At 27.7% G+C, this 15,360-nt stretch overlaps 1 protein-coding gene across 4 annotated transcripts in view; it reads right to left on the reverse strand.

Moving 5' to 3' along the window:
- The window catches only part of LOC142318147 (uncharacterized), a 31,679-nt gene extending 16,625 nt beyond the window's left edge, over positions 1-15,054 (reverse strand). Inside the window, exons 1-2 of one of the 4 annotated variants that reach the window (XM_075354691.1) lie at positions 14,970-15,054; positions 1,888-1,960 (exon numbers count right to left, since the gene is read on the reverse strand). In XM_075354691.1, coding sequence (XP_075210806.1) covers positions 1,888-1,957 — 70 coding nt within the window. In that variant the 5' untranslated portion in view covers positions 1,958-1,960; positions 14,970-15,054. Of the gene's footprint in view, positions 1-1,887; positions 1,961-11,260; positions 11,725-14,764; positions 14,941-14,969 lie in introns of those variants that run through there. The other 3 variants (XM_075354694.1, XM_075354692.1, XM_075354690.1) reach the window with 3 other exon arrangements.
- Between the last annotated feature and the right edge of the window lie 306 nt (positions 15,055-15,360).

The raw sequence follows: 15,360 nt of genomic DNA on the forward strand, positions 1-15,360 counted from the left end.
TTCATTCCCCCCAGATCCCACCGTACGAATGAAAGTAATAACGTATTTTACTTCGAAAAGTAGGTAAAAAACAACAATAATTTTCAACACCACGGTGAGACTCTAAATAAATTATTGTACTACAGTTGTACTAAAACTTTAAACTTTATTGATTTTATTTCAACTATGTATCCATATCATAAATTCTCGTGCGATAAGTAGTCTTATCTCATATTTGAAAGTGGTTAAAAATTAACCACTTATATTAACTTTAAAAATTCTATGTATTTGAGAGAAAATTATTTTCTGTTACGATTTTAATTTTTGTATGAGATTATTCGTTATAGCTCGAAATTGTTACTCTCTCATCTTCAAACGATGTACAAGATATGTTACTGGATCATTAATAAACTTGTTTTTCAGATATCGGCTGAACTTGTCATTTTACGAGTGGTTGATTGAAAATAAAGATTTCTCTATAAATCACATTGGTTCTGTTAAAGGATTTTTGTGTGTAAATCAGAGGAAGTTTCAAATTATATACGCCCTATTTTAAAGTTTTTTTTTGTCTTCAGTCATGTGACTGGTTTGATGCAGCTCTCCGAGATTCCCTATCTAGTGCCAGTCGTTTCATTTCGGTATACCCCCTACATTCTACATCCCTAACAAGTTGTTTTATATATTCCAGACGTTGCCTGTCTGAACAATTTTTCACGCCTACCTGTCCCTCCAATAAAATTTAAAGGTACTATATCAGTAATAATTATAACAATTTTAAGTTGCTATCCCACATTTTGGGTCCCAAAATAATATTTTTTCCCTCTAAACTTTCCTGTTTATCTCGGAAATATCAGTATTGGTTAAACTTCAAAAAATAAAACTAAAGCTTCCTGTAATACTTATTGTGTTCTAAATCAAGTTTCCCTTTCCTCTTAAAATCATAAACTTATTACTCTTAGGACATTTTCAATGAGGCTTTGGTAATTTGTTAACTTATTTAAATAGATTATTTTAAATTAAAATATTTATATAAGATCAATTATTTTGTTTTTCTTATTTACAACGATATTTGTATCGTGTTGGAAGATTATCTGAGTATTGTCATAATTAAATTCTTTAATTAATTAACTGTATTTTTTATATTTACTAGATCACAGGCTGGAAACTCACAGTTTTATAGTTAATCTTTTCCACAGAATCGGGCCATTAATAGAATTTTAATGCCAAAATCCATCTCTAATACAGGCATCCAAATCATTTTAAAAACATTTGTACTTTTAAGTAGATTAAAAAAAAAGTTTAACTAACAAAAGCAAATTCACAAACACTTCAATATAGAAATAGAAATCATGGCCGTAATTTTATTATTAATTTGATTTTCTCACACAATATCATTGTATATTATATTATAAGTGATCTTAAAAAAGCAGGAAACAATTTACTAGAAGCAGAGAAATATATACCCCAAAGAAGTACTTATTCAAGCAAGAGCATAGCACTAGTTCTGTTTATGTTTTTCTAGAGAAAGAAACATGGTATTTTAAAAAGAGGTACATTCTTTTATATTGCTTGTGTACACAATTGATGATCTCTCGGTAGTATTTCGTAATAGACACTACCAAAATTATTGCAATAAATAAAGTTTTTACTTTTACCATGCTCTACTAGTTTATATTCTTCACTGACACGAAATTTTTCAATACAGTAAAAATTTTATGTAAAAGAACAAGTTTCAAACAATACGGTATAAATCAAATTATATCTAATACAATTAAAACGAAGTGTTTGTGAAAATAAAAATACAATTTCAATCGTGAACTATTGTAACTTTAGAATCTTAAAAATATTTTTTTTAAATTGCTATTACTACTATTATAATATTTATTATTTTATATTTTACTATCTTACCTGTTAAAAGGTAGAATAATACTAAAAATGAACCTAGAACAATGTAGACATGTTGTGTTAAGCTTGCCATATTCTGTAAATAGAAAATAAAGTCATTAGGGTATAAAGAATTTTATTATTACAAAATATTTAAATTTTTAAATAACTATTTTACTAATAATGATTATTAATTTTTTTAAATTTATCATTAGTTGTCCTGGTTAATTATATCGGACGCAGAGATATCTTGGGGAATACAGAGCCCTCAAGAAATATTAGTTCAGGCGCTCAATTTTCAATAATAAATTAAATATTTTTTCTTAAGTATAAATCATTCAATTTTTCCTGTTCCTCTACATCAACAAATATTTTTTAAATCTGTTAATTAGTTTATTGTAAATGATGTTAAAGGAGCAGGGCATCACATTTTAGTTTTCAGTACATTTTTTTTTAATTTTAATAATAGTTTTTTTTAAAACTTTTTTAAAATATTAATTTATAAATATTTTATAAGTATTAATTTTCTAAAAATATTGATGCTTATAAATTAGTAAAGAAAGATTCTCATCATGTTTCAAGCCTCTATAATAAATAGACTGTATTCTGGATTATGATACATTTATTTATATTAATATTCATTAATGAGAATCTTTTCAAAATTTATTTTTAAAACATCTTGTAGAAGATCTCACACAAGAAATATATTTATTTACTTAATTTTTCATATTCTTCAGTAACCAGTGAAAGGAAAACTTTTATTCTCTTTTTTATTTTTTACTTATTCTCTTTCTAAATTTTTATCCCTTTCAGGGTTTGATGGGGATTAGGAATGTTGGCTACAGTTTATCGAAAATGTCTGCCTGGACTACCAGCATTGTAAAATAAAATTATATGCAATCTACTGTTTATTACTGCATTTAATACTCCATTTTAATAATCCCTTCTCAAAAACAATCTCAAATTTTATTATTATTTCTAATATGATATGGTGAAATTTGTTCTCTTCGACACTCAAAATCCGTGAAAATCTGTAAAATTTATCGGAGCGTTTACATCAGTCTTTTGACTATGGTATTTCTAGATGTAACCAATGCTTTTGCTTTTAATAAATAAGCTAAAGACTGCTTAGTGCGTTTAAAATTTGTTCACTAGAGTTTGATGAACCAATTTGGTTAAAATATCTTTTTCAATTTATTTTATTATTACTGATGGTTAAAAATTACCATTTAAAATTTATGAAAAAAAGCTTAATAAAAAATAACTTTTTTTTAAATAAATTGTCAAATGTGCTTGTAAAGTATGCAAAAATAGATTAGGTAACATTTTTTATAGTTTTAATTCTTAACAAACGAATTCTTAACGACAATCCTAGTTTTTATCTGTGTTATTTTTTCACTAAATGTAATATAAATATCATTTAGTTACAGTTTTCTGATAAGAAATATGATAAGAAAAATCTAATAAGTTGTGTTACTTCTTTATTGCATGTTTATAAACCATGAATGATTTACAAGATTATCCAAAAAAATGTTCAATTTAGTCTATTAATTTGAAAATAAATAGAAAAAGCTTTTATCTGTTAAAAATCTAGGAATATAATACAACTAGGATTAATTAATACAACTACACAACTAAGTTGGTACAATTAAATGTAGTTCGAGTCAAAGTAAGATTAGAGATAAATATAAACAGGTGAAAAAGATACAAAAGAATTAAACCACTTTAAAAAATTTAGCTTAAACAAATAAATTATTTTAAAAAAAACTAGATTACGGTAGAAGCAACATTGGTTTTAAAATACACCAAATGACATTATTTGTATATTTTTAAAATACAAAATATATACTGTATGTTATTCTGTTTTACACGAAAAGGAGCCCAAAAAGGACTAATAAATGTATTTAGAGTGTATGTGGGTATGTTTGTTTGTTCTATCGTAGGAGTTCAACTGCTGAACCGATTTAGATGTTTGACCTCACGATGGGATCCTTACGTTATCGGGAGTGTTATTGGTTTTATATATATATATATATATATATATATATATATATATATATATTTATGTTTAAATAAATTTTATAAAATTAAAAAAAACTACAATTTACAAATACTATATACAAAATTTTCATCCGCATGCTCTTTAATAATCCTATATTAAAGAGCAATGTTTGTCACCCGCATGCCTAACGCGCTCAGAATCCGCTCATTTGAAAATCAAATTTCAAAAACCGTGCCCAGAAGTTTCCGATTTCGACCGCTAGATGGCAAACTGTACATCCGCTAGATGGTAGTGATCGATTTGGAGCAGAATCCACGAGAAGATTAGTGTTCTGTGACCGCCATTGCATATTCGGCATTGAAGCCTCTGCCCGAATGGTCATCATCAGAATTGGACACAATTTTGCTGAGTTTTGCAGAGTTGTGACAGTTACTTCTTGCAATGCTTGGTGCACTTAGTAGTCAGGCCAGACTACCAGAATACCAAAGAATTGTTGTCCCGTCTGAACATGCATTTGACATACAAGTTTAACCGTGTGTATTGAACCGTGTGGTGGACCTTATCAAGCTCACTGCGCCTAAAGAATTACCAGAGGCTACTTTAGCAATATAGAATCGGACGTCGAGTTTTCCTTTCACAGCCAAGAACGCGGGATTGTGACCAGTCAAAACCAGTTCGCTTTATTTAAAAATAATGCTCATTTCTATTTCTTTGACACTTATTCGAGGGGGCCAAAAGGATTTGTAGCGGATGAAAAAGGGAATATCAATATCGCAACAGACTTTTCGCTGTGCAGACACCTGTTGATCGTCTTACAAGTGCGGAACGAAAGTGATCTACAACTTTCCATCAGTGCAGTGTCTACTTCGTCAGTGGCTGCAAATAGCTTTGTTTCTACTGCTCATGAAACGCAAGCGCAAGTTGCTGTAAATTATGAAGATTATGAAAATGAATTTGGCGGTATATTTGATAAATATGTATGATGGTGAAATCATTGCCACTAATGTAATGCCAGTTGACACCGATATACCAAATATGAACTATTTTACCTGATGTTACCGACGACCGTCCGATACCTGTTTATCAATTGAAGAGTGAAACAGTTTTTTTTATTTTAATACATTTTAATTTTATTCCTTAGCAATTAAGCTTTCGAATTAGATAAAACGATCATTTCCCTTTCCCTTTCTTTTATCCAAATTAATTTTTATCTAATAAAATTGAGAAAAAAATGTCATTTTGAAAAGTAAAAAATACAATTACCACAACCTTTTGGAACACGATATAAGGTCAATCGGTTATCAAATTTTGTATTTTTTATGCAAAAATTAGAAAATTTTAGGATTAATTCATTGATAGGCCTTATTCTTCGTTAAGAGAAGTCAAGCCAATTTTCCTTTATTATCGATGTTAGAGTTTCCTTTCTGTTGCAGTCAAAATACTTAAAGAAAGAAGACAAGAACACTTAAGAATATCTACAACAGTTTTTTAAATATACTTTTATTTTAGTATTTTGTTTATATCATTCTACTTTTCTTTCGCCAAAAAAAAAATAAAAAATAAACAGTGCTCGTAATACTTTATATATAATAAAGAACTTCATTAAAATATTGATAAAATTATGAAGCAGTGAAATTGGAGTGTTTAGAAAAAAAATTATCGTACGTAGGAAGTATCTAAAATTTGTATTAAAAACTTTGAAAAAATAAGAATTATCATATAAACGAATTAAACGCATTCAAGTTATCTTATAGTATTAATAATTTATTACTCCGTTAATATTTGCCCTCTTATGATAAAAACTGAACATTTACAATATCATAAAATGTTATGTGATACCTCATATATGTTATACAATATAAAATATTACATAAAATTTATTATTTTATTAGATTATGTACATGAATAGCATAAGCTGTCTTTAAGAAAAAAATAATAGATCATAATAATGTAGTAGTAAATACGTAAAAAGTAAATCGTTGAAAATACATTTAAAAAAATATCTAATCCATAAACTTAAAATACCGTGACAACTTTTACTAGGTTTCTGAGGGAAATTTCTATATTAACTTAATTAGTTTAATTATTTCAATAACAGTAATGTAATAATAATTAATTAAACTTTCAGATGATGAAATATAGTTTTTAAAAAGTTTAATTATGATTAAAAAAATAAATTGTTCAAATAAAAAACCAATAAAAACAATTCCTTTTGTACTCGTACATATCGAAATCATCCAGGTCTACAGACCTAATCCAGGTCTTCTCAAGAGTTTTTATACGGCTGGTTCGTTAATGTTGCAGGTAATGGTGGTTTTTATGAAGCCTCATTTGAAGAGGTTAGGAAACCCCTTTAGTATGTGATTTTGTCGCAATATAACGTACTTAATCTATGTTGCGTTATTTCCTTTATTTATTATTTACATTTTTTTTTTTTTATTAAAAATATATAACTATAAGAATTCAATATACGAGTAAACTGCAGTAACTATACACTGGGAAGATCGGAGGCAAATTTACTCACAGAAAGCAGAAAATTCACAAACATTAAACGCAATGAAAGAATCAACCTTTGAAAATTTACCTTTTAGAAATTGTGTGTGTGTGTGTGTGTGTGTGTGTGTGTGTGTGTGTGTGTGTGTGTGCATGCACGCGTTGCGTGTACACAAAGTTATTACACAATTTTTCAACGTATTAACAGAGTAGTTATAATTAAACGAAAGATATAATTAGATATTATTAAAAGATGTAATTAGAAAAAAATATTTTTATGTAAATTAAATAGAAAAGTAAGTTGTTCTTTATTTCACTAGCACAAAATTTAATCTCCCCTGTTTAAATCCATTAATATTTTTTAATGTACTATTTTCAAATCGCAATGTAAAGGAAAATTTTTTTAAACTCATTTTTGCTTCCTTGTACGAAGTAAAGGAAGTATTGTGATCACGAAGAATTTCGGTTTTCAGTATTCAATAGAAATATTCATTTTGACCATCTCTGAATCCATTTTAACAAGTTCTGTGTGACGTCTGTACGTACGTATGTGTCTCGCATAGCTCAAAAACGATTACCCGTAGGATGTTGAAATTTTGGATTTAGGATTGTTGTAATAACTAGCTCTGCACTTTTTTTTAATTTATGTATATTGATTTATTAATAATTATTAACCTCTAATTGTAAAAATGTTTTTACGATAAATAATTCAATAAGAAGAAAAAAAAAGAAAAATTTCAGAAATTATTATTGAAATAAAATTTTTTGTACTTTTCATTTAAAAAAAATCTGATATGGGCACCACATGACTTCTTTGTACGCCTATTAAATTACATAAACACATGTTTTTAAAATGAAAAGTACTTGATATTTTTTTTATTGTTATTATTGAAATATTATTTATTGTAATACTTTTTTTACCATCTGAGGTTAATAATAATTAATAAATCAATACATTTAAATTTAAAAAAAAGAAGTTAAAAAAAAGAGATAAAGTCTGATTCGAACCGATGTGTCTTCTCCTTGTAAGGTCCAAATATTTCATTAATTAAATTTTTTTTTGTTTATAACTATGGAACCAATGAAAATAAGTACCACCTATGATATATCGTTGAAAAGCTCTCAATGAGGCTTATTACTGCAGTTAAGAAAAAGTCTAAAATCCAACCTTTTTTTTGGATTTTGGGCTTTCTTCGATGCTTTTGGTTCAGTCAATTGCAATAAAAAGCGAAGTTGCACAACTAGATGTTACAACAGTCCTATATTCAAAATTTCAACATCCTACGGGTAATCGTTTTTGAGTTATTCGAGATATATCGTACGTACAGACATCATGCCGAAACTAGTCAAAATGGATTCAGAAAATGTCAAAATGGGGATATTCCCGTTGAAATCTGAAAACCGAAATTTTTCGCCATCACAATACTTCCTTTATTTCGTACAACAAAGTAAAAATGTATATATGTAATTAAACAGGCGTACAAAGGAAGTCATGTGGTTTCCACATCAGATTTTTAATATTATAAGTATAAATATGTTAAAAGAAAACTAAGGAATAGTTTTTGTTCATGTAAAAAAACATATACGAAACTCCAATTACGTTTTTTCTGTGTTTACTTTATTAAAAAAAAACGTGATTACTTTTCTAATACTAATTAGAAAAGTAATTACTAATTACTTTTTATTATTTTTTAGTTAATTACATAACATGTAAATCACCCTATTTTTGGAGTCTGTATAATATTAATGGCAATTATTATTGTGTATTTGTGAGAAGAAGAAACGCTACAATTAAAAAATTAGACTTTCTTATTAAAAAAAAAAAAAAATTTCTAAAAAACATGCTAATGCTGTGTAATCGGAATGATAAAATCTAAAATCTACTCGTGCCTACCATATTACATAAAATGAGACGTCATAATGAAATTCGAAATTTGATAGATTACCAAATAATTTTATTCTAAATATGATAGATAACAATGAGATTAAGACAGAAGAATTATCGTATTTTATACTTGTGTTAGGAGACTAAATATTACTTTTTATTAATAAGATTCGTTAACAATAAAGACTTTGAATTATCATTATATAATCAATTTTGTTTTTTTTATTATTGAAGTGATATATTTTTTTCAACTTTGACTTATAGTGGAAAGGGCGGCCGTCTAGGATTTATCATAATCATTTCATGTACGAGATAAAAGCGTTTTGCTGAAATTATGTGTGTATCAATAGCAAAGTATAGCTTTAAAATTTTAGTATTCGTAATTATTGTTTTGTATATCTTCTTTTTTTTTTTTGAATTACGATAAAGTTTTTTTTTGCCAGGCTACTTTCATTATAAAAATGTTAAAAAAACATTAAAAATAAAGTAAGTAAAACTATTCGGTATAAATAATATTTCTATAAACCAGAAATAATTACATCAAGTCAATTACGTATTTTTACTAATTCTCTTATGAAAACCGTAGATATTTATTATTTTTAAATAATTTAAAAAAATATTACATTATATGGAAATAATCAACTAAGTTAGTTATGCGTGAAAAGTGTTAATCCTGTAAGGGATTCGAACCTGAAATCTTACATCATTTTATACCTGAATAAATTAGTATAAAATATACAAATAATTATTCTTTTCAACTTTAATGATTCTATTTTGTTAAAATAATTATTTTTTTGTTGTATCCAGCCGAATAATAAAACATCTTACGGAATAACTTAACGATCATATCTGATAAAGTAAAACCACAAAGTTAATATATATACTTCTATTCTAATCCCGATAAAACGAAAAATAGGATTATGTATGTTTAATAAAATCATACTTTTTTCTGTAATAATTATTTACTATCTTGCCGTCAAAAATTAGGATGTAAAAATATAATTACGGTTAATTTAACAAGTATTACAGTTTCAAATGTAATAATTTAGCAATTGCTACAAACCAAAATCTTTAAAAATGTCACATTATTGACAAATTATTAAAAATATCGTATTCATTAAGCTAAATTTTTACACTAAACACACTAGTGTATTTATAAGAAAATTCCAATTTAAGTAAGCTAATTAAAATCTTTAAAGGTGTGTATTTTTATTATTTTTTTTTTTTAAGATTTTTAATCAAATTAAAGTAATAATAATAAACCCCGTATGGTACCGGGATCACCTGGAGACTAGTGCCACGGGATCTCCTCCTGCCGTAAGAGGCGACTAATGGGAGCAGCAGTCCGCTGCCTCTCTCCTTAATAACCCCATCTTTTCCTCCCGGCTTCTTCCCTTTCCCACGAGAGCCAATGGATAGATTAAGTAGCTCGTAGACTCCCGTTTCTAATTCCTGAAGTTGTCCTGCCCAACCCCCTCTTTAACCATCTTCGAAATCTGGCCGTAGATATAAAAATACCTCCCAATTTTTATGATGGAGTCTCTGAAAAAGTATAATTTAAGGAAACGGCCGCTGCCTGAGGATCATCAGGGCGTACCTGGAACTGGTGCTGGGTGCGACAGCATGCGAACCACCAGTCTAGAAGTTCGGGAACGACCAGCAACTTCTACGGGAGAACCCGAATATGCTACTGGATCGCAAAGCTTGGAACAAAAAAGCGCAGAAGTACCATTATCTCCAGTTAGTCTGCCTCGATCATTGAATGTCAGAGGCCGTAACAAAACTTCTACACGAGCCCGTTTTAAATGGAGTCTTAAGGATAACTGTGATGTATTGAGGGCTAATCACATAATGACATAGTGTGTGAAAGAAAAATTAACTATTGTGCGAAGATGAACTCAAAAATCTTCGAACAGATTTGGACAAATTTACTGAACAAAACATATGTGACCGATTTAGGTATATTCTTAGCAAGCCTGTTATAACAGTTAATGAACAAAACACTATTAAAAATGAAATCTTTAATAAAGAAATTTACAGACTGAACTCAATAGAAGTTATTTCCATTGTGATAACAGCAAATGGATTAATTAATAAAAATTTAAAGAAATATATAGAACAGGTTGGCCTGGATCCTAAAGTCATAATTACAAAAGCCCAAAAATCAGTAATTCTAGAGACGTGCAGGATTGTACGACCTGTTGTTAAATTCACCACAGCACTGAATGAGATATGCCCCAATGGCCCCTCACACTGAACTTCCGTATGTGAATCTCCGCGTCAAAAAAATAAAATAATAATAATAATAATAGGTTTCCGTGCTATTAAACTCACTAACTGGGTTTTTGTAGTTATAGGGAGACTATTCCAATGAAATGCACCGTTAATGTGCACTGTTAATCGAATTGTAACGGTTAAAGTGCACTTATAACATTGGGAATTAAAATTCAGTTAAACCAACGTATTTTACTTTTACAATTATTTATTTTTTTGATTATTATTATAAATAATACATAACATTTTTTATCATTCAACTCAATTCATCTGTAAAATATTTATGAAGATGGGTTATTATAAATAAATATTTTTAAAGGTCGCATTAAAAACTATAATAATAAATTTAATTTATATTCGGTAGCAGTTTAAGTAATTATTTACACTTCATAATTTTCATCGCACATACAAAAGAAAAATATAAATGAAAAAATTATAAGGAATTTAAGCGTACCATATACTTGAATGTCAATATCATTAGGTTCTATAAATGTACATAATTCGAGTTAAAAAACTTCAAGGTTCTAGGTAGAGCATTACTCAAATAAGACCACTGCTCAACATTTTTTATAACTTACGTTATTTATTTAATTTGACTATTTCAATATATATATATATATATTTTTGTAAATTTTTATTTCAAAAAGTATACTTATAATAATAATTGTAATCTTATAATTTTTATTGCAAAATACTTTTAATAATTTATAAAGTATAATTCAATAGTAAAAGAAGAAACTTACGGATAATATGAAGTAAAAACCTCGATCGCTAATACACAGGTGGTTTGGAATGAATTATAAACTGTATGACGTCCTAACTGTATAACCCATTCGCGTCTATACATTAAAGTAATAGTAGCGCTACTGACACCGTCATAGTAAACTTCACTGTCATAGCAGTGTATTATAACCGAGTCCAAAAAGTACCAACAAAAGAATAGCGCTGGTTTAACTTATATATACGATTTCATTTTTAATCGTCTTGTTTACTCCGGTCAGTCCTAGTTTTCAAAACTGATTTAGTCGGTCGGATGAGTTTAGATGTAACAAGAATAATCCAGTTATCTTTAAGTTCTCCTTCAATCGTTATTTTTTACTAGACTTCATTCCAAATTATCATGTTATAACTCTTTGAATGTGAAACATTTAGTACTACTCTTAAATTGTAATCATTTGTAGAGAGGTTAAAATGATTTAATACTTAAAACACGATCGTTACTAAAAAATTACTTCAATTTGCATATAGTTAAAACGTTCTTTTCTGATTATTATTGCTATTGTCATTTTACCGATTAAGGTAATAATGTGAAGAATATGTGCGTGACTAGTTAGTTTAATGTATTCGTGTACATATACTTTTTTTTAAATTTAAAATCAAGTATAGTAATAATTCAACATTATTATGTCTATAAAATAATTAATTTTCTCTAATAATAAAATAAATATAAACTTTGTACGTTACATTAAGCATGAACATTTTTTTATAATTTACAAGGAGTTCGAGGTATTTATAAACACTTGTTTTACTTATTTAATTCAGTAGTTTTTTTTTAATTATTAACTTCTTTTTCTAACGTCATAATTTGTTTACATTTTTGTCAAGTATTCATTCTAACGATCATTTATCTAAACGTTTATACTCTCCCATTAGCTGATAACAAAGCGTAGGTGATAATGAGGTAAGTCATCCAGTACAAATATTCAAGAATTAAAGAACAATTCTATTTTCCCTCAGAATTCTAGGTTACATAGTAATACAGAGTATTATTATGTAACATTAGATGGATTGATATACATATATATTTATTAAAAAGACATATACAATTTTAATTATCGTCCTACTATACAATGTATATATTATACCTCTGCTAAACAATGAACTGATTTATCAACAACAGATTAACTGATTACCGATCGACTAAAAGGACGACTAAACAAAACACGATTAAATACTACTACGTCATTTTAAAACATTCAGCAGAATAAATAATTTTAAAAACAATGCGCATAATTTTCTACTTAAACTGCGACATCGATTATTATATATTATTCAGACTGAATAATTCCAACTTTTACGAAACTATAATTTGAGCGTGTAAATTGGTAGTCATTACTACTTCAAAGTGACTAATACTTAGTCTTAATTATACAGCAACTATGAAATATCATACATTTAAAAATAATAATGAAAATAAATTGTAATCACCGACTTAATTTCAAATTATAACCTACTCTCTATATATTTATTATAATAGAAAACATAAATGTACATGTTGGTAAATCTTATTTATATTAGCTATTAACTAATTATTTCTTTACATATTATAAAAGAACACAGTTTTCAGAGAAACTGTGGCAGTTATCAGTAGAAATATTTATTCTCATACTGAACTTTCCGGGTACTTTAATAGACCTTAAAAATGAATCCCCTTTCCACTATTACACTTTTGATAAAATTAACATATTTTTACCCTTTCAATCTTACTTTACTTATCTTCTTATCTAAATAAAAATAATTGACTGAGTAAAACGATGTCAATTTTAACATAACGTTTTAGCATTTCGTCTGTTATTTTTGTGTTTGTAATGCAGTTACGATGAAACTGTTTTTTTTTTTTATTTTTATGAAATTCTAAGATTCCTTGATATAGGAAGAGGTGATAAATGTGTAACAATTCCTCATAAAATTTTATTTCAAAATGGCGGCCAAATACAGTTTTAGAAGAGCCCTGACTGTTAGCTCTCACTTCAGTCATTTGTTGTTGGCTTATTGTACACATACTACGAATAATTTTTGTAAATATTCACTCTACTGTACAGTTATTATAAATCAGTTTAAAGAAATACAACCCACCGGGGTGGTCTAGTGATGAACTCATCGCAAATTAGCTGATTCCGAAGTCGGGAGTTCTAAAGTTCAAATCCTAGTAAATGCAGTAACTTTTATTCGGATTTGAATACTAGATCGTGGATAAACGGGTTCTTTGGTGATTGAGTTTCAATTAACCACACATCTTAGGAATAAATGGTCGATCTGAGACTGTACAAGACACACAATGTAAATGAATACATTCATTCACACATATCATCTCTGAAGTAATACCTTACGGTGGTTCCGAAGGCGGTAAAAAAGCGTTTTAAAAAATTCAAACTAAATGGAAAAAGCCTATGAATATTTGAATTAAGCTTCCATATTCATTAATATCAACGATGTCCGATGTTCGTGAAAACAAAGCTTATAGAGATAGATATTTCTTATACAGAAAAATTATTTTTTGTATTGGATACTTGTATAATTAGAACCGAAAATTCCGCGTTGTATTTTATTTTAATTTTAACTTTATTAATTCACTTTCGCCATTGAGTTCGATTTTTTTTAATTTTGGTACAGCGAGCAAGATCTGTTGTTCACAAAGAAAGTCATAAAAACATTGTTTTCTATTAAAATTTCTTTTCTTTTAAATACTTAAAAATTTTACTTAACCTTTGTTCTAGCTAAATATAATTTATAAAAATCACAGTATAGTACAAAAGACAAAAAGAAAATCATTTTACTGGACTTTTGATTAGCAAAATTTACTTTAATGAAACCCCTTATTTACCTTCTATTACTAAATAAACCTTGGAAACTATTCCCATCTCGATGTCGACAAATTTTTAATAAATAATCAAATAGTTTATAATAATTAGTTAAAAGTGTAGCAAGTGATTTAAAAGACATAGAATTTAAGATTTAAGAGTAAAATTCACAAAATAAAATTAATAAAGTAGGTGAATAAAGGTTTTCATAAAATTAAACCACCTTTGAGATAGTTCATCTTTTAATTAATATTACTCCATAACTTGATCCGATTTATTTTGTAATAGAATTCGTCGCGTAAAACAGAATTTTATGATGTTTTTTGTATTCCATCCTGAAATGTACTACATAGCAAAATAAAGACAATAGACATACGTATATACTAAACAAAATTACGCATATATTTAACCCCGTACTTCTTAAAAAAAAAGAAAATAATAAATAATAATAATAATAATGGAGACGATTTTATGTTGAATAATGTAATGATTTCCATCTGTTTTACTTGTAATAAACCATCCCAGAAAGTAGAAATTATCTCTGGGCAAACACTAAAAAAATACATTCAAAAACTTCATTTAAAACTACATTAAAAAAATAACATTAAAATTGTTATTTTTGAAATAACATTCAAAAATATTAAAATTAAAAGTAAATTTTCTCACCTTCGTTTAATTAAAATTATTTTTACTGTTGTATGATTAGTACTTTTACAGTTATAATATAAATAAAAAAGACAATTTCCCTTAAACTATTTACTTACAGATAACTTAAATAATAAAAACTTTATTCGAATAAGACAGAATAAAATACACTTATAGTTTTTGGCTAATCAACAACACTGCAAACGAATAACAAATCTAGCCTTACCGTCTAACTAACACCGAGCTTTGCAGGACCAACTTAGCTCTAATTACATCACCGCAATTATCCCGTCTAACAATGAGTGTTATCATTCGCACCCCTCCAGTATTCTGAAACTTGAATACATCGCCAGCTGTATCATTTTGTTACGACACAAGCTATCCTCCTACAACCCATAATTCAACGTGGGAGGGAGAAAAAATTGAACGTGTTTACCCACTGCCATTCCCAGCATCCATTAGAAGACGATTTTGCATTAGAGTAATGCACAGATGCATCAAATGTAAAGGTCTAACCTTCCTGTCTGCTTGAATTATAAGCAAATAACCGCTCTCGCTGGACAAACCTCAATCGTAAGTGAACATTTAGATGTTACCTTCATGCCATTAGGGACGGT

The sequence above is a fragment of the Lycorma delicatula genome, chromosome 1 (assembly GCF_047948215.1).
Source record: "Lycorma delicatula isolate Av1 chromosome 1, ASM4794821v1, whole genome shotgun sequence".
NCBI classification, from domain to species: Eukaryota; Metazoa; Arthropoda; class Insecta; order Hemiptera; family Fulgoridae; genus Lycorma; species Lycorma delicatula.